At 44.0% G+C, this 24,664-nt stretch overlaps 1 protein-coding gene across 2 annotated transcripts in view; it reads right to left on the bottom strand.

The window, feature by feature from the left end:
• Nucleotides 1–24,170, bottom strand: part of LOC122745763 (zinc finger protein 14 homolog) — a 76,641-nt gene extending 52,471 nt beyond the window's left edge. For both annotated transcript variants that reach the window (XM_043991198.1, XM_043991199.1), the window contains exons 1-5: nt 24,055–24,170; nt 23,409–23,497; nt 13,418–13,506; nt 7,725–7,851; nt 7,006–7,071 (exon numbers count right to left, since the gene is read on the bottom strand). In XM_043991198.1, the coding sequence (XP_043847133.1) occupies nt 7,006–7,071; nt 7,725–7,851; nt 13,418–13,450 (226 nt within the window). In that variant the 5' untranslated portion in view covers nt 13,451–13,506; nt 23,409–23,497; nt 24,055–24,170. The remainder of the gene's footprint in view (nt 1–7,005; nt 7,072–7,724; nt 7,852–13,417; nt 13,507–23,408; nt 23,498–24,054) is intronic.
• Between the last annotated feature and the right edge of the window lie 494 nt (nt 24,171–24,664).

Below are 24,664 nucleotides of genomic sequence, written 5' to 3'. Positions count from 1 at the left end.
CTCTTGGTTCTGCTCACTTCACTTAGTATTAATCCACGTAAGTCTTTCCAGGTTTTTCTGAAATTTGCTCACTCATCATTTCTTATAGAATAGTATTTAATTCCATTCATATATCACAACTTGTTCAACCATTCCCCAATTGATGGGCATTACCTTCCATTTCCAAATATTTTCAATGGAAAAAAATGCAGCTCCAAATATTTATGTACATATAGGTCTTTTTTTTTATGTTGTCTTTGGGATACAGACTTCAGAGTGGGATTGCTAGATCAAAGAGTTTACAGTTTTATTGTCCTTTGGGCATAGTCATAAACTGCTCTGCAGAAGGGTTGGATCACAACTCTACAAACAAGTCATTAGTGTTCCAATTTTCCCATTCATCATATTCCTTTTCTGTCATATTATCCAATGTGATAGGAGTCAGGTAGTACTTGAGAATTTTTTTCATTTTCATCTCTCTACACACATGTGAGTTACAGCATTTCTTCATAAGACTCTAGGTAGCTTTGACTTCTGAATCTGAAAACTGCCTGTTCATTTTCTTTGACTATTGATCAATTGGGGAATGGCTTGAATTCTTATAAATTTGACTCAGTTTTCTATATATTTGAGAAATAAGGGCTTTTTCAGAAACACTTGCTATAAAAATTGTTTCTCATCTTTCTTCTTTTCATCTAATATTGGTTGTACTGTTTTTTGTTTGTTTTTTCTACAAGCATTTCTTCTTACTATTTTTTTTTTTAGTGAGGCAATTGAGGTTAAGTGACTTGCCCAGAGTCACACAGCTAGTAAGTGTTAAGTGTCTGAGGCTGGATTTGAACTCAGGTACTCCTGACTCCAGGGCCAGTACTCTATCCAGTGCACCACCTAGCTGCCCCTCTACAAGCATTTCTTACTTTAAAGTAATCAAAATGATCCATTTTGCATTTCATGATGCTCTGTAACTCTTATTTGGCCCTAAAGTCTTCTTGGCTTGGTGGCTTGCTGTGCCATTGCCCTGCTGAGCCCGGATTGTTGAGCCTCAGATGCTAATCTATGCTGTGGCTAAATGTCAACTGCTGACTTGCCCAGACACTGTCTGTACTGACCTCCCCTCACCTTTAATCTAAATGAGACAGAACTTTCCTGAAGTCTTTCTAATTTATATTGGGCCAGAAAATTATTTTACTCTACCATTTCATAGATTCTTTCCCTCCAGGATTCTTTAAGAGGCTTGATTTGATGTTATTTCTGAGTGAAACTAGGGAGTGCTCAGGTAACTTTCCTGATTTTTTTTCTGATAATTTCACTCCGTCCCCAAGATGGCTTACTTTAGACAGGGCTTAACATACAATAACATTGAATCCTCACAACAAACCTCTTACACAGGCAAGCATGGCATTCTTTTTACCCTTCACAATTCTGGCCATGAGCTCAAAATGTCTGAGTAACCTTTCCAACATATCTGCAACTAACACCAGAACTCAAACCTTGTGACAAAGCATGCTCTGTTTACATTACTAGATTATATCTATCCATTACACTTTCTATCCTTTCTTTAAATCCCTACAGATGATTAAAAGTTTGTGAATCTCAAGTAATCTTCTTGCTTTTTTGTACTAATAGATTTGGGTGTGTGATGAAATGATGGGATTTAGCAGATACTCAAAGACCCACCTGGAGATTAATCTAGCCTGATTGAATCAAGTGAGAGGGACTGACTGCTGATTAGCCTACTTCAAATTAACTGGATTGTAATCACACCTTGAGAACACCTTCAGAGCTAATGGATTTGGATGACACCAACCAATCAGCTTGAAGCAGTGTGTAAGGACTGCCTCTGTTCCAGACCTATAAAAAGCTTCCAGAATCAGTTTGCTGGAGAGAGATTGTGATTGAAGCAGGTTTGTGGCAGAGGACTTGAGGAAGAACCAGACCAGGCTGGAACTCTAGGCTAAATAGGCTTTTTTCTTAACTTTCTGAACTCCATGGGAATATCTGTATGCTTTAATAAATGTTTAATGCCCAAGGACTGGTGCTGAAGCTTCTAATTTAAGGCGACCACAATATAGATTTTAAACATCACAGATGCCATATCACATGATCATTCTTGGTAAATTTCATAGGCTCAGAAATAGGTTTACTTTTTTAACTATCATGTAATTATTTTCAGTTATTGTATCCAACTTTTAAAAAAATTTTCTGTTCCAAAGATATTATGCCAATTCCTACTCATATATGAAATATTCATTTCATTTCCTTATCTATATTAGATCTCAAATTGAATTGTGAATCCAACATCTTTCTATAAGAAAGTTAACAGCATGATTCACTATTGGTTTTCTAGTACCACATCCTATTTAATGTTTCATGAACTCTTTGGAGGTTTATGAGAATGAAATTCAAGGGGTTTTAGCTAAAAATTATTTAATGCAAAACAATCTGGTACTGGCTAAGAAGTAGAGTAGTGGATCAGTGGAATAGAATAGGTATAAATTGCACTATAGTCATTGACTATAATAATCCAGTAAATGACAAACCCAAAGATGCAAGCTTTTGGAACAAATACTCAGTATTTGATAAAAACTACTGGGAAAACGGCAAAACAGAATGGCAGAAACTAGCTATAAGCCAACATCTCGCCTGCTGTACTAAAATAATGTCATAAGAGCTTATACTCTAAGCAAATTAAGAGAGCATGGCAGAGTTTATTTGCCAGATTTCTGGACAGGAGAAGAATTTAGGACCAAAGATGATATAGAGATCATTACAAAATGTAAAATAGAAAATTGTGATTATGTAAAATTAAAAAACTTTTGCACAAACAAAACCAACAAAATTATAAGAAGAGCAGAAAACTGGTAAAGAATTTTTGAAAGAAGTATCTCTGAAAATGGCCTCATTTCTCAAATATGACAACTGAATCAAATTTATACAAATACAGGTTATTCCCCAATTGACAAATGGTCAAAGAAGAAGAAAAGGCAGTTTTCAAACAAAGAAATTAAAGCTTTCCATATTCATAAGAAAAAAATGTTCTAAGTCATTACAGATCAGGAAAATGCAAATGATAACAACTCTGAGGTTCTACCTCATACCTATCAGAGTGGCAAATATAGCAAAACAAGAAAACATTGGATGTTGGAGGGGGTGTGGGAAAACTGGGAGGCGAATCCACTCTTTTTTTAAAAACAAAACAAATTTATTTATATATTAATGTTGGGGGCTGGACTAGAGTTTCAGAAAAAAGGAAAACAGTATGATACAGTCCTGTACAGAAGAGAGAAGACAGGTTATGAGGAAGGGGAAAAGATGCACACACATACATACACATACACACAAGATGAAGGGAAGATAGGCTGGGCAGCCGTTGTCAGGGCTCCTGGCTAGTTACCTGCTTCATGTAGGTTTCCAGAAGGTACTTTTTTTGTGGTGAGGCAATTGGAGTTAAGTGACTTGCCCAGGGTCACACAGCTATTAAGTAATCAGTGTCTGAGGCCAGATTTAAACTCTGGAGTCCTCCTGACTCCAGGACCTGGGCTCTATCCACTTCGCCACCTAGCTACACCATTCCAGCAGGTACTTTTTAAAGGCTGTGGGGTTTGTCCAAAGTCCAGAAGTGTGTGTGTTCAATGGGTTGTCAATGCTGAGTTCTCCCAACAGGCTCTGGATAGATACAATGGTCCTGACATCATACAGAGCTGACCACTTGTCCTTGAGGATGTCCAAACAGATACTGCCTTGGGGAGCCACATTAGGATGGTAACAAGGTGTGACAAATTTCACAGTGGGAACATCATATGGGTAGCCACTGGGGAACTCCAGGGAAAGGTTGTACCTCAGGTCTTCACATACTGTCCCAGCAGTGCCATGGATGGTCCCAACCCATTTGAAGAGACTGTCAGACTCTGGGAAGGCAGAACTTCCTTTGTCTCCAGACATCATTAGGGTCATCAATCCGTGCTGTAACCTCTTGCCCACGGATCTGAGGGCTGCATCTGCCCCAGATTCAGCCCCCTTATGGGAGGCTGTGGCAATGCTGCCAGGAGCTAGGTTGCCGAACTAATTCACTTTTTTTTTTTTTTTTTTTAGTGAGGCAATTGAGGTTAAGGGACTTGCCCAGGGTCACACAGCTAGTAAGTGTTAAGTGTCTGAGGCCCAATTTGAACTCAGGTACTCCTGACTTCAGGTCCAGTGCTCTATCCACTGTGCCACCCAGCTGCCCGAAACTAATCCACTCTTGGGGGAGTTGTGAACTGATCTAACCATTCTGGAGAGCAAATTGGAACTATGTCCAAAGGATTACAAAACTCTGCATACCCTTTCATCCACCAGTACCACTGCTAGGTTTATATCCCAAAGACATCCCCCCAAAGAGAAAAATAACTATTTGTTTTGTTTTGTTTTGTTGGTGGGGCAATGAGGGTTAAGTGACTTGCCCAGGGTCACACAGCTAGTAAGTGTCAGGTGTCTGAGGGCAGATTTGAACTCAGGTCCTACTGAATCCAGGGCCAGTTCTTTATCTACTGCACCACCTAGCTTCCCCTGAAAAAGAACTATTTGCACAAAAATATTTATAGCAGTTCTTTGGCTGGTGGCTAAGAATTGGAAACCAAAGGTATGTCTATCAATGGGATGGACAATGGCTAAACAAGCTGTGGTATATACGTTTAATGGAATGTTACTGAGTTAAAAGAAATTACAAACAAGATGATTTCAGAAAGGCCTTATAAGAACTGATGAGCAGAACCAGGAGAACATGTGCGCAGTGGCTGTGATAATATTTGATGAAGAACTGTGAATGACTTAACTATTCCCAGCAATACAATGATCCAAAACGATCCCAAAGAATAATGATGAAGCATAAAATTCACCTCCAAAGGCAGAACTGATATTGATTGAACACAAACTGAAGCATGCTACTTTTAACATTCTTTTTTTCCTTCTGAGTTTTACTATACAAAATGAGTAATGCCATAATGTTTTACATATGTTAAGGGCTAAAATTCTAGCTAGTCTGTCTAAAATATCTAATGTGGTTACCAATTAATTATAAGCTTTAGCAAGAGTTAGGCTTTTAAGCATTTATTAAAGGAGAATAAGAATTTGGTAAAGAGAGAGAGAAAGGCCTACATTCATTTATCTATTAAAGGGAGAGCGCATTTCTAGCTCCCTTCTCCACCGGAGTCCTCAGGAAAGAGCCCCAGTCAGAGCGCCAGGCTCCCTTTTCTTCTTCCCACAAGCAAACGTCACTTCCTGATGCCAAAGAAAAGATGCATGGTCTTGCCCTCAAAGACCTTCACCTCATGGGCGGAACTCTTCTACAGTAAATCTCCAGCAGGTGGTATCATTCCAATCATTACACATAACTGTGCATGTATAACACATATATGATTGCTTTCTGATTCTGGGAAGGGGTAGAGAAGGAGTAGGGAGGAAGGGATAGAATTTGGAGTTGGAAATGTTAAATAAAAATGATTATCAAAAATTATTTATTGGTACCTTAGGCAGTAAAGAATTGCCAAGGTTTATTTCTAACATATATCCCTGTATCCCAATTTCCAACCATCATGATTAGGCATACAATGGTGTTATTTAAAAAGATCTTTGCTTGGAGTCAATGCTTCAAGTCTCCCACCAATCCACTTAATTCCCCACTGTGGTAAAAAAATATGAAAGTTTTTTAACAGTCGGTTAGGATAACTGAAAGACACCAGTTTTTTTTTTTGAAGGACCACCCTTTTGGGGAGGAGACCAACAGTCCACCTGCTGCGCACGTCAGACTGCCTGCTACGTACTCGACTTCCGGGGTGCGAGCTTAAAAGACAAGGAGAGAACGGAAGTGGGGGCTTTTTTCCTGCTCTGCTGGTCTCCTGACTGCGCTGCACAGACGGTCTCTCTCTCTCCAAAGGTGGCCTTTGGTTTTGGTGAGTTTTTATAAGGAATATAGACTAAGCTTAGACTTAAGACGATTTGTATTGTGTTTCTACTTTCCTATCCTTCTAATCAACATCACCTTGTGACTACCATACAATAAAAGGTCTATCTAGAAAATCAAAAGCTTCTTCCATTTACTAGTCTGGGAGATAAATTAAGGGAAAGGTTAAGTAGGGGAGATTTATGATCTAATATCCAATTTTAAATCTCACACCACCAAGGTGTCAAATTCATCTACTATAGGGCACTTCTCATCATGTCACTGCCCACTCAATAAACACTCTTCCTATTGGCTCCCTTTTTCCAGGACCAATTATAAAATCCTCTTCTTGGATTACAAAACCCTTTATCATCAATCAGCCCATTTCCTATTTTCCCAACTTTTTTCACCTTCCTTTCCCTCCACATCTGTGAGAATCAGTGACACATGTTTCTTTCTTGACCAGCAACATCTCCTGACTCCATGTCCTCTCCGGCTGCCCCTCATGCTTACTCTGGCTTCCCTGAAGTCCTGCCTAAAACTCCTTCTACAATAAGTCTCCTCCAGTCTTCCTTATCCTTCGGGCCATCCCTCTCTTTCATAGCTCCAATTTATCCCTGAATATAGAGAGTTTGTAGATAGTTATTTACATGTTGTCTTCCCCATTAGACTAAACTCCTAGACAGCAAGGCTTATCCTTTGCCATTCTTTGTATTCCTCATGCTTAGCATAATATCTGGAACATAGTAGGTGCTTAATAAATGTGTATTGACTGGAATAAAGCCTAGGAATTACTCTCAGCCCATGTGAGATGCTTTCAGGAGAGCTCTTTGCCTCAAAGTTCAAAATGATGACTTCTTATAGCATCCAAGTTTTATCACTGCTGGGAATTGAAAGGCCAAACAGTTTGACTTGCTGCCCTGTATTATAGATGAGGAAGTTGGGGCTCAGAGGATCAGTTCCTTGCCCAGGATCCCACTGCTGAAATGAGTCTAAAAACAATTTCCAAGTCAGCCCTTCTTGCCCACAAGTCCAGCACTCCCTTCAGCACAACACTTAGAGACCTGTCATGATAACAGCCCTCAAACACCTGCTTTTATGTCACTCACCTGGACAGGAGCCCCTTGGACCTTCTTGGAAAGGGGAGCTCAAATCTTCTCTAGAGATTGGAATTCCTGGAAATATAGGATAAGGAAGTGATGAGGATGGAGAAGTATAGAATTTACTCCTCTTTAGGGAAAGGAGACATGCAAAGATGACAGGATGGGTCCCAGGCTGTCTCAAGGACAGCTCCCATAGTATTAATTGTTGGGATCTTTGGAGGCAGGCTGAGATCACACAGCCCATTTGGAACCAGAAAACTTCACCTTTATTTACCTCTTTCCCAGAAGGATGGGCACACTGCCTAGCCTATTATCTAGAAATTGGAGGCTGCTGGTAAGGCAGTGGTAAAAGTTCTGTGCCTGGAGTCAGAGAGACCAGTTCAAACCAGTGTCGGACACATTGTAGCTGTGTCCCCATGGGGAAGTTGTGTAACCTCTGTTTGCCTCAGTTCACTCACCTATGAAATAGGGATAAAAATACTACCAAACTCAGAGGGATGTTGTGAAGATCAAATGATAATAGATATAATACACTTAGTCCAGTGCTGGATATAAAGCAGGTATATATAAATGCTTATTCCATTCCCTTCCTTTCCCAACACCTAGACTGTAATTTGAGGGAACAAAGCAGGAAGAATCAGGACAAACTTGCTAGGCCTGGCAGGATAAGGAGCAACAAGCTACCATGTTAGCAGCTCAGAGTCACCAGAGGCAAAGGTCCTTACCCACAGAGAGCAGGTTCTGGACATTCTCCAGCATGACCTCCTTGTACAGCTCTCTCTGAGAATGGTCCAAGAGGTGCCACTCCTCCTGGGTGAAATCCACAGCCACATCCTTGAATGTCACCAAGTCCTAAGCCATCAAAAGTCACATGATTTAGAGCTTTAAAAGACTTCAGAATTCATCTTGTCCATCCCTCACCAACATAGAGGAAGACACTGAAGCACAGAAGGGATGTGCCCCAAACTCCTAAAATCTTTATGAGTGTCAAAGACAACAGTTGAAACCATATCCCAAAAGAGCCTAATAAAATACTGAGAAAAGCATTTTGTATTTGAAGTGAGAATTATGTTGGAATAATCAAACTTGGAGAAATGTCTTTCTATGTTTCTCCTCATAGGCTCAGGAAGAAGTGCTCAATGAATGAGGTATAAGAGTCTATGGAGAAGAAAGCAAGGTGATGTGAAATTCTTCCTCACCAGAAGGGATATGTTAGCTGTCATAAGGGATAAGGTAATGAAATTCTATAAAGAGTTTGTGAGTAGTTGGCTAATATTGTGTACTCTTAGGGGGTGGGGGGTAAGGTCTGTAGGAAACATTACTGGTCATCACTGAGAAGAGAAAAAAGATAAAATTCTTGTTAATTTCCTAAAATGCTGAAATCAAGTCCTCCCTAGATAAAAGCATGAAAATAATTCTTAAAGTTTTTTTTTTAGTGAGGCAATTTGGGTTAAGTGACTTGCCCAGGGTCACACAGCTAGTAAGTGTTAAGTGTCTGAGGCCGGATTTGAACTCAGGTACTCCTGACTCCAAGGCCAGTGCTCTATCCACTGCGCCATCTAGCTGCCCCGAAAATAATTCTTAATATTGCTTCCAATCTTTCCTGAAGTGAGAGTTATGAGACTGTTTTCAGAAAAGTGAAGAAAAGTTAGCTATTGTAATTGTAATATTGAGGGCTTGGGTAAAATCGGTATGAAGTATCATAACCAAAAAAATCTTTTGTCATTGCTTTATGATTGCTTTATAAACTTTCTAAGTTTAAAAATAGGCTACAATATGAGTAAGAAACAAAAAAAGGACCCTTAGAAGTGACAGCTTCTATGGTGTAAGGGAAGACCAAAACACAAACTCAGATGAGTTTGTCAAAATGCCTACAAGTGAAGCCTCAAGCGGGAAGATGACCTGGTCTCAAGACCAAAATGTCCTCTTCCAAGAGTTCAAAAAGGCTTTTAAAAATCAAATAAGAGACTGGGACTTCTGGGGGCAGAGCCAAGATGGTGGAGGAAAGGCAGTGAGCTCTCAAACTCATGGCACAATCTCTCCAAAAACCATCCAAATAATGCCATAGGAAAATGCCTGGAGCAACAAAACTCACAGAAGAATGTGCTGAAATCATCTTCTAACCAAGAACGGCTTGGAAGGTCAGATGGAGGGAGCTGCTGTGCTGACACAAGAGTGGAGCCCAACCCCACAGTCACCCTGACACAGATCCAGTCCCAGGAAGCTCTCACTAGAGAAGGAGACCCCCCCCCCCCCCGAGCCTCTGAATCAGCTGAAGCACCAGTGTTGTCTGGAACTAAGCTCACAGTCTGGTGAGAGGGCTGAGCCCTGGGCAGGGGAGAGACTACAGGGGTCTATGCTGGTGCTGAGGCAGAACTTGGGTTTTTCACCCCTGCTGGGAACCAGGAGGTAGGCTTGAGTAGCAGTGGCCCAGGTGGGGGAGGGGCAAAGGCTCATCAGAGCTAACAACCACAACACACAAAGCTGGTTGATTATCAAGTTGGTCTGGGGTCATCTACGGACCGGGGAACAGGCCAGGATAGTGAAGAACATGATCCTCCTTAACTCATACCACTTGGGACTTCTGAAGCTTGGGATACTGCGGCTTGGAAACAGTGCCCCACTTTAAGGAGCTAAAAGTCAAGTAAAAGAAAGGCAAGATGAGCAGACAGAGAAAGGCGAGGACCATAGAAAGTTTCTTTAGTGACAAGGAAAAAGAAGGTGCAACCTCGGAGGAAGATATCAACATCAGGGCCCCTATATTTAAAGCTTCCAAGAAAAATATGAATTGGTTTCAGGCCACAGAGGAGCTCAAAAAGGATTTTGAAGATAAAGTTAGTGAGGTAGAGGAAAAAATGGAAAGAGAAATGAGGGTGATGCAGGAAAGACATAAGAAAAAATCAAATAAGAGGTAGAAGAAAAATGGGAAAAGAAATAAGACAAATGAGAGTTACACTAGAAAAAGAAGCATAAAAATCGACTGAATAAAACAATTCCTTAAAAAATACAATTGGCAAAAAATAAAAAAAGGGGGCAGCTAGGTGGTACAGTGGATAAAGCACCGGCCCTGGATTCAGAAGGACCTGAGTTCAAATCTGGTCTCAGACACTTGAAACTTACTAGCTGTGTGACCCTGGGCAAGTCACTTAACCCCCATTGCCCCGCAAAACTAAAAAAAAAAAAAATTAAAAAAATTAAAAAACAATTGGCAGGGCAGCTAGGTGGCGCAGTGGATAGAGCACCAGCCCTGGATTCAGGAGGATCTGAGTTCAAATCTGGCCTCAGACACTTTACAGTTACTAGCTGTGTGACCCTAGGCAAGTCACTTAACTCCAATTGCATCACCAAAAAAGAAAAAAAATACAATTGGCCAAATAGGAGAAAAATTTGGCCAAATAGAAAAGGAGGTGCAAAAGCTTACTGAAGAAAATAATGCCTTAAAAATTAACATTAGGGGGATGGAAGCTAATGACTCCATGAGACCACCAAGAATCTGTCAAGCAGAATCAAAAGACTGAAAAAATAGAAGAAAATGTGAAATACCTCATTGGAAAAACAACTGACCTGGAAAATAGAGCCTGGAGAGATAATCTAAAAACATTTGGACTACTTGAAAGACATGATCACGAAAAGAGTCTAGACACCATATTCCAAGAAATTATCAAGGAGAACTGCCCTGATATTGTAGGATCAGTGGATAAAATCATCATTGAAAGAATCCATCAGGGGCAGCTAGGTGGTGCAATGGATAAAGCACCTGCCCAGGACCCAGGAGGACTCGAGCCCAAATCCGGCCTCAGACACAAGACACTCACCAGCTACGTGACCATGGGCATACCACCCACCTCTGACTGCCCCACCTAAATAAATGAATGAATGAATGAATGAATGAATGAATGCTTTACAGATATCATTACTTCATTATCAATTCCCCTCTGTCTAAATTTATTCCTGTCATCTGCCCTAATACTGACAGTATTCTCATATGTTAGATGTATCATCTTCCAGTGTAGGAATTTAAACAGTTTAACATTGTAACATCCCTCATTTCTTTTTGCTGTTTAGCTTTTTATGTTTCTCAAGGGTCTTATATTTAAAAGCCAAATTTTCTATTCAGTTCAGGTCTTTTCATCACAAATACCTGAAAGTCCTCTTTCATTGAAGTTCCATTTTCCCCCCTGAAAGATTATACACAGTTTTACTGGGTAGGTGATTTTTGGTTGTAATCCCAATTCCTTTGCCTTCCAGAATATCATATTCCATTCCCTCTGATCCTTTAAAATACAAGCTGCTAGATTTTGTGCTATACTGACTGTGGCTCCACAGTACTTGAATTGTTTCTTTCTGGATGCCTGCATTATTTTCTCCTTGACCTGGGAGCTTTGGAATTTGGCTATAATATTCCTGGCAGTTTTCATTTTGGGATGTCTTTCAGGAGGTGATTGGTGGCTTCTTTCAATTTCTATTTTACCATCTGCTTCTAGAATATCAGGGCAATTTTCCCTGACAATCTCTTGGAAGATGATGTCTAAGCTCTTATTTTGATCATGATTTTCAGGTAGTCCAATAATTTTCAAATTATCTCTGCTGGATCTATTTTCCAGAGCAGCTGTTTTTCCAAGGGGATATTTCACATTGCCCTCTATTTTTTTATTCATTGGATTTGCTTTACTGTGTCTTGGTTTCTCATAAAGTCACTAGCTTCCATTTGTTCAATCCTAATTCTTAGGCAACTATTTTCTTCAGAGAGCTTTTGTATCTCATTCCCCTGACTCTGTGACTTTCCAATGGCTGTCTCTCATGCTTGCACTGGCCTCCTTCCTCACCTGGGTTTCCAGATGTTGTGGGAGGAGGGAACCCAAACATCAAGGAATCCTTAAACTTTCCCAAAGTAAAAGAACCTCTGCCTCCCATCTCAGGAATGATGGGGTGAGCAAAAAGACCCTGGTCTGCAAGGAACAAAAATGATGTAATGGTAAGGATGGGATGGGTGCTATTCCTACCCAGGCACTCCTTCCCAGTTGTTTCCCTCCCAGGTGCTTTGCCCCTCCCAGCTACTTTGCACACAGCTTTTGTTTATAATCATACAAAAGACCAGGTTTTTCTCTTTCCCAGAGAGACAGTTTTTTTCCAGTGATTCTGTCTGTTGGCCATATACTTCTGTCTCCTAATATATGTCTTTATTTTACAAGATTTGTGATGAGCTTCCAATTCCTGGCTAAGCTAGTCCTGCCCAAGCCATGGCACAAGTCCCCCAACACAATGGTGCCAAAACCCAGGAAAAGTCATCAGACAGGTAAAAAGGCAGCTACTCATTTGGCTCTTGGATTCCTCAGGTGGGGTGGTACACTGTGCTTTCTCCTGTCAGGAGCCTCAGTCTCAGTGGACAGTCCCCACTGTCTGAGGTCTGAATAGTTAGGCTCCTACCAGATTCTCTTCTCTTTAGTCAGAAAACAACCTCACTTGAGAAATGCTCAGGTTTTTGTCAACACTCACTTGGAGTCAGGTGTGGTCATCTCTCCCTGAGGTCTAAGTCCAACCCACCAAGATAAGGGACAAGGAGAAAGCATTCCCTGTGACCCCCAGCCCTGCTCAGGTGTATCCTTAAAAAAAATGGAAAAAAATTGGCCTTGGGTGATATGAATGATTTTCTATTACAACATAAGATTCGTGATGAGCTTCCAATTTGTTGGGTGAGCTAGCCCCCAAATCCAGGTCAGAAGCCTCCGGCTTCATTCACATCACAGCAAAAGCCTCAATTTCTGAAAATGAGCTTTTTCTGGTCCCTGACACTGCTAGGGCATTCTGAGGGAGCCTCCCATTTATATTGAAGAGACCTTGTGTGGACCCAGCTGCTGCCATGTTATCTCCCAATTAGATAGTAAGTTCCTTGAGGGCAGGGCCTGTTATTTTTTAAACCTTCCTTTGCATCCCCAGTAGGTTAGCACAGTGCTTGGCACAAAGGAGCCTCTTTCTTTCTTTCTTTCTTTCTTTCTTTCTTTCTTTCTTTCTTTCTTTCTTTCTTTCTTTCTTTCTTTCTTTCTTTCTTTTTTTTTTCCCGCAGGCAATGGGGGTTAAGTGACTTGCCCAGGGTCACACAGCTAGTAAGTGTCAAGTGTCTGAGGCCGGATTTGAACTCAGGTCCTCATGAATCCAGGGCCAGTGCTTTATCCACTGTACCACCTAGCTGCCCCCGAGGAGCCACTTTCTAAATGCTCATTGACAACCTAAGAAATGGCATATGAAAGGGATTCAGAGAGACCAGGGAAGTCTGGGGTGGCCTAAGGCAGAAGGAAATGAGCAGAACCAGGACAGCACCACAGAGGACAATGTACATGTAACAGGATAAAGCTTCCTTGGCTCTGCTGGATTCTACCTTAGCTGATGCTGGTCAGGTCTGTGGATGGGCTGCACTCACCTGGGATGAGGGTCTCTGGGTCCCCGGGGTCATTCTCTCTGGCTCCAGTGTCTCTCCTTGGAATAGCCCTTGGTCATCTGCAAGCTGACCTGGGGAGGGAGAAGGATCTCAGAGTGGGGAGTCATTGTACCTGCCTTTTCTTCCCAGGGTGGACACTGGCCTACCTGGAATTACAGAGCTTGAAGTCACTGTAACGATTGGAATGATGCCACCTGCTAGAGACTTATTGTAGGAAAGCTCCACCATGAGGAGAAGGCCTCTGAGGGCAAGGCCATGCGGCTTTTCCTTGGCATCAGGGGAGACTCCAGAGGACTTCACAGGGGAGTGAAGGAAAGATAGGATCGACAGGTTGTAGGGATTCTGTTCTCAATTTTTCTCTTTCTCTTACTATCTTTCAATAAACTTTTAAAAACCTAAACTTGTTTATCAGTGATTTTAGTTAGTTTCCCCCCAAAACTGGGGGGGGGGGCAGAGGAGTGAAAATAAAGGCAAATGAAGGAGAATGCACACATACACAGATCCACTTCCATATCTGCTTGGCTTGGGGGTAGAGCCTACTGCTCAGCTGAGAATGAAGAGCTTCTCAAGGGAACTCCAGGACTCTAAGAGGAATGGCATTCTGAGGATGGGCACAGCAGCACAAAGACAAGGCCTGGGGAAGGAGAATCTCAAGGAGGAGAAGCCAAAAGGCCAGTTTGGCGGCTCAGGGCTGGGTGAAGAGGACTGTGTGTGACCCCCTTGGATGGCAGCTGGGCCAGGTTCTGAAGAGCTTTCAAATAGCAACCAGAGGCATCCAGAATTGCTCATCTATATCATGGGAGCCCCTGGAATTTCCTGAGTGGAAGAGATAAGGGGAGGACTGAACTTTAGGCCTGAAGGGCTCTATCACCTTCACCTTAGATTCCCCCCGCCCCCAAAGCCAATAGAGTTAGAAAAGTCAATCCAGTTAAATTCCTGGATAGGACCTATGTGTGGAAGTGGCTCATATGGGGAGTTTTGTTTACTTGCCCTAGAAAAGAGAATTTTTCCTGCAGCCAGTATTCCAAGGTGGTTCAGGAAAATAGTGGAGGGGAGGGCTACAGAGAGGACTTGAAAGAAAAATGAAAGGGACAAATAGGCAGTGAAACTGTAATACTTGGAGATAAACAAGAGGCCACTATCAGACAGAAATTAAAAGGACAAACAAGAAGACTGAGCACCTAATTTGCAATGGGGAGATGGTGCCAAGACAGAGGGAAAACTCAGGGATGACTTCTAGGTTGCCAATGTGGAGTAAATCAACTGAATTTGGGGGAAACAGCTTCTCCCCAGAACAGTTACCTAGGATGTCAAAGAAACTGAACTGTCTTACAGGATTATGTGAACAGAGACAGACCTCAGGGAAGCCTCCAATAACTGGGGAGTCACTAATAGGATATTCTAAAGGAATTAACTAGAGACCCACCTCCTCTGGCCCCACCAGATAGTCTGAGCAAGAGAAAACATCCCCATTGAAACAACCTCTGCAGCTCCTGAGAGGAAGGTTAACATTCTCTCCAAATCACCTGACATCCTGCCTCTATACCCAACCACCCCAATGAGCAAAGTGGCTGCCCAGCCTCCCCAGATGGACTGAGGCTGTGTAAAACCCTATTTATGCCTCTACTTCCCCTTGTTCCCTTGAGATGCTCCCCACAGGGCAGCTGCCAGGGAGCTGATGCTACTTTATCTTCTGGGAGGGATTCCAGTTAGATGAGCCTGGAGGCAGGAAGAACTGAGTTCAAATCTGACCTCAGACACTTTCTCTGTGTGACTCTGGACACATCACTTGATCTGCTTGTCTCACTTTCCTCAATTATAAAATAAGGAGAATAATGGCATCTACCCCAAAGGTGCTGTGAGGATTAAGTGCTTAGCAGTGCCTGGCACCTGGGTGCTAGAGAAAGGCTAGCTCTGATTATTCTTACTGCTGTCCAGGAGGTTTTGGGGACCTCTGGGCTGAGCAATTCCCCAACACTAACCTAAACTTGCTGAAGGAAAAACACTGATTGTCCTCTGCACCCCAGTGCAGCGTCTGGGACATACAGATGAGGAAACTGAGAGGGCAAGACATCAAGTCACTTGAGAGAGGTGATGGGGATCTGAGGGAGGTTTGGACTCAGGTCTAGCTGACTAAGGTCTAGCACTACCCACTGTACCACCCAGCTAGTTCCCTTAAGAGAGATGACTGAGAACTACTTCAGAAAAGCAGGCCCAGGACTGAGGGAAAGTTAGCCCATGGGGAGGGAGGTGGGCAGGGAGAGAAGGGAACCAAATCAGACCAGAGGAAGGACTTAGGGATCCTTTGGTTATCATTCCAACAGGCAGGAAATTCATGACAGGTGACAATCTCTAAGGACAAGTCTTTAGCTAATGGGTGGGGATGGCTGACAAGAACCATTGCTATAGAGAAGTCAGGAAAAATTGAATGAAGGGTTGGGTCTTTAGCAATGAGACCATTGCTTATAACTGACTGAAGGAGATCTGATTTCCAAGAGAAGGAAAAGGGAACAGGGGTGGAAACATATCTCCATATTAGTCATGTTGTGAAAGAAAAAAAAAACTGACAAAGAAAAAAAAAGCAAAAAAAAAATGAAAACTTTTTTTTTTTTTTTTAGTGAGGCAATGTAAGTGTTAAGTGTCTGAGGCCGGATTTGAACCCAGGTCCTCTTGATTCCAGGGCCAGTACTCTATCTACTGCGCCACCTAGCTGCCCCACTACTTATGATTTTAAGGAAAGTTACTTTTATTCCTATACACTCTAGTGTTTTTAATGGGAATGTGGTATTTTGGCAAAAGATTCCTCTGCATTTATTGACATAATAATATGATTTCTACTGGGTTTCTTATTTCAACAATTATACTGATTGTTTTCTTGATACTGAACCATTCCTGCATTCTTGGTATAAATCCAAACTGACTGCAATGTACAATCTTTATGATATATTTCAACAATTTCCTTCCTAGTGTTTTCTTTCTCTTTTTTTTTTTTTTTTTTGGATCACAAATAAAATCCAATGCAGCCAGTATTAAAAAAAACCAGAATGCTGGGAAATAATTTTATAGCAAGTATCTCTAGCAAAGACCTAATTTCTCAAATATATAGAGAACTGAGTCAAATTTGTAAAGATACACGTCATTGCCCAAATTATAAATGGTCAAATGTTATGAACAGGCAGCTTTCAGATGAAGCAATCACAGCTATCTATACTCATTTGAAAAAATGCTCTAAATTACTATTGATTAAACTCTGAGGTACCAACTTATTCCTCTCAGATTGTCTAATATGACACAAAAGGAAAATAAGAAATGTTGGAGAGGATGTGAGAAAATTGGGACACTAATGCACTCTTAGTGGAGTTGTGAACTGGTCCAACCACAACCGTTCAGGAGAATAATTTGGAAACTATGCCCAAAGGGAATTCAAGTTGTATATACCCTTTAATTTTGAAATACCACTAGTAGGTCTGCATCCCAAAGAGATTTTAAAAAGAGGGGTAAGGGACCATTTGTACAAAAATATAGCAGCTTTGGGAGGCAGCTAGGTGGTGCAGTGGATAAAGCATCAGCCCTGGATTCAAGTCCAAACTCAGCCACTTGACACTTAGTAGAAATGGAAATAGAGTGTTCGATAAATGGAATAGGTTAGGCACAGGAGACACAGTAGTAAATGAATATAGTAATCTACTGTTTGATAAACCCAAAGACTCCAGCTTCTGGGTTAGAAACTCAGTATTTGACAAAAACTACTTGGAAAACAGGAAGATAGTATGGCAGAAACAAGGCATAGACCAACACCTTATACCTTATACAAAAATAAGGTCAGAATGGGTTCAAGATTTAGATATAAAGGATGATACCATAGATAAATTAGGAGAGGAAAAAATAGTTTACCTCTCTGATCTATGGAGAAGAAAACAATTTATATCCAAACAAAAGATAGAGAATATGATGAAATACAAGATGGAAGACTTTGAGTACATTAAGTTAAAAAGTTTTTGTACAAACAGAAGCAATGTAGCCAAAATTGGAAGAGAGGCAGAAAACTGGAAAACAATTTTTTACAACTAGAATTTCTGATAAAGGCCTCATTTCTAAAATATATGGGGGAGGGGGCAGCTAGGTGGTGCAGTGGATAAAGCACTGGCCCTGGATTCAGGAGTACCTGAGTTCAAATCTGGTCTCAGACACTTAACACTTACTAGCTGTGTGACCCTGGGCAAGTCACTTAACCCACACTGCCCCACAAAAAAAAACAACAACAAAAACCCAAAAACAAAAACAAAAACCCCAACAACAATAAAATATATGGGGGGAGAAGGGGGCAATGACCCTGGGCAATTCATTTGACCCCAATTGCCTTACTCCCCCCGCAAAAAACACAAAATAAAACAAAACAAAAAAGGTAAAATATACAGGGAACTAAATCAAATTTGTAAGAATGCAAGTCAATCCCCAACTGAGAAATTGTCAAAGGATATGAACAGGCAGTTTTCTGATGAAGAAGTCAAAGCTATCTATTGCCATATGGAAAAATGCTCTAAATCAATATTGATCAGAGAAATGCAAATTAAAACAACTCTGAGATACCACCTCACACCTATAAGATTGGTTAATATGACAAAAAAAGGAAAATAATAAATGTTGGAGAAGCTATGGAAAAACTGGAATACTAATGCATTGTTGGTGGAACTGTGAACTGATTGAACCATTTTGGAGAACAATTTGGAAGTATGATCAAAGGGCTATAAAACAAGCTGTGCATACCCTTTGACCCAGCAATACCACTATTAGGTCCTTTTCCTAAAGAGATCATAGAAAAGGGAAAAGGACCCACATATAGAGAAATACTTATAGTAGTTCTCTTTGTGGTGGCAAAGGATTGGAAATTGAGGGAATGTCCATCCATAGGGGAATGGCTAAACAAGTTGTGGTATATGAATGTAATGGAATACTATTGTGCTATAAGAAACAATGAGCAGGAGGAGTTCAGAGAAACCTGGAAGGACATACATGAACTGATGCTGAATGAGAGGAGCAGAACCAGGAGAACTTTGTACACAGTAACAGCAACATTGTGTGATGAACAATGGTGATAGACTTGGCTCCGTCTTCAAGGAAAGAAGGCATAGGGACCTCAGGTCTAAGGGCTCTGCTTTAGATCTAGCTTTTTGGGTGGGTCCTGGCTCCAAGAGCCCCATCCTGTTCCGACCCTAAAGCCCCCAAATCAGAGCTTTCTACCAGTGGTACCCAGGTCCAGGACCTCAGGACCCTGCCTGCCTCTCTCCCCCAAGCTTTGCCCTCCATCATAGAACACCATTGCCACTGGAATGACCCCTTTTCTGCCCTGGACTCCTTCCAATCTTCCATGATCCACCCCAAGACTCGAAATCCACCTGGGCTACCACCCCCAAGGCTGGTCACTCCTAAAAGTTCCCCCTCCCCCATTCCTCTACAACTTCCACCACCATCCTCCCTCCTTCCCTTATTCCCTTCCATGTTCTCAGGATAAAGTGACACTGGGCTCCTTGTTATTTCTCACAGGTGACTCTCCATCTCCTGACTACATTTTCAAGGCTCCTCCCCATCACCCCCCACCCCCATCCCTTGCCTGCTGCCCCCCTCCCCCCTTGTTTCTGTCTCCTGGTTTCACTGGATTCCTTCAAGTCTTGTGTAAAATCCCATTTTCTTCAAGAAGTCTTTCTTGGTCCACCTTCTCTGTTGGATTTCCTGCAATTGACCTTCTACATATTTTGTATGGAGGAAACAAGGAAACAAACCTGTATTGAGGGCCTACTATGCGGCCCCCTCCTGGATCACTGCCTTGTTGTGGCAGAGGGCCTTGTGTAGGGGCTCAAGGAAACTAGGAGCTATGTCATGCTGGATTACCAGAGATAGACGGGTCAGAGTGGAGAGTTCTGACAAAATGGGATGAAATAGGGAAGGAAATGGTGACCACTCCAGTGTCTTTGCCAAGAAAACCAAAGGAAAAGATTTTAAAAGAGATGACACTGGAGGATGAGCCCCTCAGGCCAGAAGGAGCCCAACGTGCCACTGGGGAAGAGCAGAGGACAACCCCAAGTAGCCCCAGAAAGAATGCAGCAGCTGGGCCAAAGCCAAAAGCAAGCTCAGCTGCAGATGGGTCTGGTGAGAAAAGCCAAGTGCAATGGTGTGGAGATCAGTGTGGCACAGGAACCTGGACTGTTAGATCTGTGGATCAAGGCAAGCCGGATGTGGTCAAACAGAATGGTCACCACATACACTGCTGTGCACATGGCTCCCATAGCAGGAATGACTAGGACTGACCCTTGGCCCCTCAAACATTCTCATCTAAGTGTCTTGATTTTATTTTGCTTTGAGGATTGAGGGCATTCACCCTGAGCTGCCTCTCCTTCAACTTCCTTTCAGACATCCTCAATAGATGTCTCAGAGACATGTTTAACTCAGTACAGCCAAAATGGAACTCATTATCTTTCTCCCAAAAGCCTCCCCCACCTCCCCCTTCCTTATCACTGTCAGGGCAACCCCATGCTCCCAGTCCCTCAAACTCACAACTGAGGTGCCATCCTTGACTCCTATCTCTCATCCCCTTTATCCAACCTGTCGCCAATACTGGTGATGCCACCTGGATGATATCTCTCCAATCCACCCCCTCCTCTGCTGATACTGCAACCACCTTGGGGCAGGCCCTCATCACCTTACCCTTGGACTCTTACAGCAGCCTCCTGGTGGGTCAGTCTGCTTCCAGACACTCCTCATTCCGATGCATCCTCCAATTAGCCAACAGACTAAAGTGCCCAAATTGCTGGGCCTACCATGTTACTCCCCTACTCTATAAACCCCAGTGGCTCCCTATCACCTTCAGAATGAGATACCAAATTCTCCTGCCTTCAACATGCATCACGACCTAGACATCACCTGCTTTTTCATCCTTCCCACACCTTATCCTCAGCACTGGGTGTCTTTCCTACAACGACTCTGGCCTCCTGGTTATGCCAGCAAAGATGCCCCATCTCCAGGCTCCAGACATTTTCTCTGGATTCCCAACTTGGCTGGAATTCTCTGCCTCCTCATTTCTGCCTCCTGGATGCCTCCAAGTTGCAGTGAAAATCTTATCTTCTACAGGAAGCCTTCCCCACCCTCTCTGAATCCTCCTGTCTTCCTTCAGTTAATTATTTCCTGTTTATCCTGTATATTCATAACTTTGTATATATTTGTTTACATGTTGTCAACCCCATTAGATTGTGTCCTCCTTGAGGGAAGAGACTGTCTTTTTTCCTCCCAATCTCTAGGACTTAACAGAATGTTTGGCACATAGTAGGCCCTTGATCAGTATTGATTGAATGAGCCTGAAAACAACTTTGGGGAGACAAGATGGCAGAGGAAAGGCAGTGAGTTCTCAAACTCATGGCATAATCTCTCCAAAAAACATCCAAATAACGCCATAGGAAAATGCCTGGAGCAGCAAAACCCACAGAAGAATGTGCTGAAATCATCTTCTAACCAAGAACAGCTTGGAAGGTCAGAAGGAGGGAGCTGCTGTGCTGAGACAGGAGTTGAGCCCAACCCCACAGTCACCCTGACACAGATCCAGTCCTAGGAAGGCCTCACCAGAGAAGGAGACCCCCAGAGCCTCTGAATCAGTTGAAGTGCCAGTGTTTCTGGAACTAAGCTCACAGTCTGGTGAGAGGGCTGAGCCCTGGGCAGGGGAGAGACTGCAGGGGTCTATGCTGGGGCTAAGGCAGAACTTGGATTTTTCACCCCTGCTGAGAACCAAGAGGTAGGCTTGAGTGGCCCAGGTGGGGTAGGGGCCCAGGCTCATCAGAGCTGACAACCACCGCACACAAAGCTGGTTCATTAGTAAGTTGGTCTGGGGTCATCTAGGGACCAGGGAACAGGCCGGGCAAGTGAAGAACCTGATTCTCCTTAAATCATACAACCTGGGACTTCTGACAACAACTTTGGAAGGAGGTGCTATGATCGTCCTCATTCTTACAGAGAAGGAACCTGAGGCAAAGGACAACAGTTGATATATGGAACACATATGATAATTTCAACCTTTTCCTTTCTAAGATGTTCCCCCTCTCTGTGTATCTTTCTGGAAGTCTGTTCCCTTCTAGGCATTTTGAAAAATGCTTCAGCCACTCTTTTTTCTTTTTCAGGGGAACCAGATACTCCCCAAAGGAGGAGGCAAAAGCTGTGTCTAGGTAGAAGAATCTGCTAACTCAGGGGATAGAATCCTGGGCCTGGAATCAGGAAGAGCTGAGTTCAAATCTACCCTCAAACACTTACTAGCTATGTGATTCTGGGCAAGACCCTTAGGCACTGTTTGCCTCAGTTTCTTCAATGTGAAATAAGATAGTAAGGGCACCCACCTCACAGGGAGGCGTGTCCATAGTGAAGTTTGGGAAAACCAAATTGACTCCATTTGGTCTCATTGTAATTCTTGGCCTTAAGCCTGATGCCCCATAGACAGGCACTGAATGTCTCCTTCAGTACCTCTTCCAGCCCCATATTACAAAAAGAAAATTCAGAATTCTAGGAAGATTTCCAGGACCTCACCCCCTTCCTTTGATCCAACCAAATAGGGCAAAGAAGAGCCCTTAACAAAGGCTAATTAACACCAGCTGATTGTCTAAGAAGATCCTGCTGTTGATGTCTTTTCAGTCCTATCCAAATATTCCTGACCCCATTTGGGATTTTCTTGGCAAAAATACTGGAATGGTTTGCCACTTCCTTCTCCAGCCCATTCTACAGATGAGAAAACTGAGGCAAACAGGGTTAAGTTGGTAGGTTAAGCCTAGGGTCACACAGTTAGTGAGTGTCTTGAGGCTGGATTTGAACTCAGTCTTCCTGACTCCAGGCCAGCATGCTGTGAGCTGTGCCACCTAGCTGCTAAAGGCCTTTGAAGGGTGGAAGTATCCTCTTTCTTCTTGTTGGTTTGTTTTCCATTCCTTTCCCTGCTTAAGGACCCTGGGTCAAGGAACTAAGGAAGACAGACAGACACAGAGATGGAGGACAGATATGTAGATAGGGACAAAGCTTTATTTGCACACATATACATCTATATGTTACGTACACATACACAAACATGTATATGTACATGTACACATACACATACACACATACATATAACATGTGAGCTGTGAGATCACAGGAACCAAGTGTCCATCACTCTTGAGTGGGTCAACAACCTGCCATGTACCTGTCTGGTTTCAAACTGCTCCCTTATTCTGCATGTCCCTGGCAAGGACCCTGACAATTCTCCCCACAAGATCAAATGATTTAATATTTCTAAGGCTCCTGGCACAGAACAGACACCACAGGACCAGCCCCAAGCCCCTTTCCAGTTTTCTTGCACCTCCCTCCCTCTGCCTCCTCTCTGGCCCAAGAACACTGGCCTCCTGGCTGATCCTTGACCAAGGCCCCCCATCCCTGATGCTGTACCCTTCCAGTGGCTGTCTCTCATGCCTGGAGTGTCCTTCCTCTTCCCCTGCCCCTCCTGGCTTCCTTCCCATCTCAGCTTCTGAACACAAGCTTTTCCTGGTCCCTGACCCTGCTCGAGCCTTCCCTCTGAGGCTGCCTCCCATCTATACTGGAGAGACCTTCTGTGGACCCAGCTGCTGACACTGTCTCCCCCATTGGACTGTGAGCCCCTTGAGGGCAGGGCCTGTTATTTTTGGAACCTCCCTTTGCATCCCCAGTAGGTTGGCACAGTGCTTGGCACAGAGGAGCCCCTGTCTAAATGCTCATTGACTCGACCTAAGAATGACAAGTGAGAGGGATTCAGAGAGAGCAGGGAAGAGTGGGGTGGTCTGAGGCAGAAGGAAATGAGCAGAACCAGGAGGACAATGTCTGCTCTGCTGACAGCCCTGCAGAGGACAATGTACATGTAACAGGATAAAGCTTCCTTGACTCTGCTGGATTCCCCCTTAGCTGACGATGGTCAGGTCTGTGGATGGGCTGCACTCACCTGGGATGGGGGTCTCTGGGCCCCCGGGGTCATTCTCTCTGGCTCCAGGCTCTCTCCTTGGAATAGCCTTTGGTTGTCTGCAGCCTGACCTGGGGAGGGAGAAGGGTCTTGGTGTTGGGGAGACATTGACTTTGTTTTCTCTTCCTAGGCTGGATGCTGACCTGCCCGGAATCATAGAGCTTAGAGCCTCAGAGCACTTCCAAAGAGGGGAGCAGGGAGGGTCCGGTTTGGAAGTGAACTTGGTCTGAGCAGGAGGAGACTCCTTGTCTTTGGCCTCCTGCCCCTCCCCCATCCTCCCACTGAGACCCCAGAAGTAGGAAGAGCTTGGGGTCCCAAATGGGAGGAGACCAGGCAGAGTCTCAATGACTCCTTACTCAGAGCTCTCCCTCCACCTGATACTATGGGTGACAGGGGAAGGTGGGCCAGCTGCCCAATGGTAACAGTGGGAATGACACCCCAGGATCTTGGGGATGTGAGGGGAGCCTCAACATGAAGCAGAGGCAAGGGGCAGACCAGAGAGCCAGGCCCAAGAAGGAGGCCTGCTCCTGGCCAGCCTGGCTGACCCTCACCAATGGGCCAGATGGGGAAGATGAAGCCCAGTGGAGATGCCAGCCAGCAGAAGTGGGGTTTGGGGGTTCAGACCTACCTGGGGCTAGCATGTGCAGAGATGGTTTTCAGAAGACAGAGATCTCAGCCCGGGGGGAGGGGGCGGAGAGATCTCAGATCCGGGGGGAGGAGGCAGAGAGATCTCGACCCGGGGAGGGGGGGGGGGAAGGGGGCGGAGAGATCTCAGATCCGGGGGGAGGAGGCAGAGAGATCTCAGCCCTGGGGGGAGGAGGCGGAGAGATCTCAGACCAAGGGAAAGGGGCGGAGAGATCTCAGATCCGGGGGAAGGGGGCGGAGAGATCTCAGCTGGCGGGGGGGGGGGGGGAGGCGGAGAGATCTCAGTGGGGGGGGGGAAGAGGGGGACAGAGAGATCTCAGCCCGGGGGGAGGCGGCGGAGAGATTTCAGATCCCGGGGGGAGGAGGCGGAGAGATCCCAGTCTCCAGTCCGGGTTTTCTGCCCGCCCACGCTGGGAGGCTCCTCCTGGTCCCGAGAGCCCCCCCCCCTGCCCCGCCCCCGAGACCCCGGCTGGGCCCTTTCCTCCAATCACTCCCAGGACCAGGATCTCCGGACCCGGGCTGCCTCTCCTCCCCAAGCCCTGCCCTCCGTCACGTGCAACGCCTCGGCCAATGGGATGGCCCCTTTCTTCCCC

The sequence above is a fragment of the Dromiciops gliroides genome, chromosome 3 (genome assembly GCF_019393635.1).
Source record: "Dromiciops gliroides isolate mDroGli1 chromosome 3, mDroGli1.pri, whole genome shotgun sequence".
Lineage (NCBI taxonomy): Eukaryota > Metazoa > Chordata > Mammalia > Microbiotheria > Microbiotheriidae > Dromiciops > Dromiciops gliroides.
This window is presented reverse-complemented; position numbering and strand designations above follow the sequence as displayed.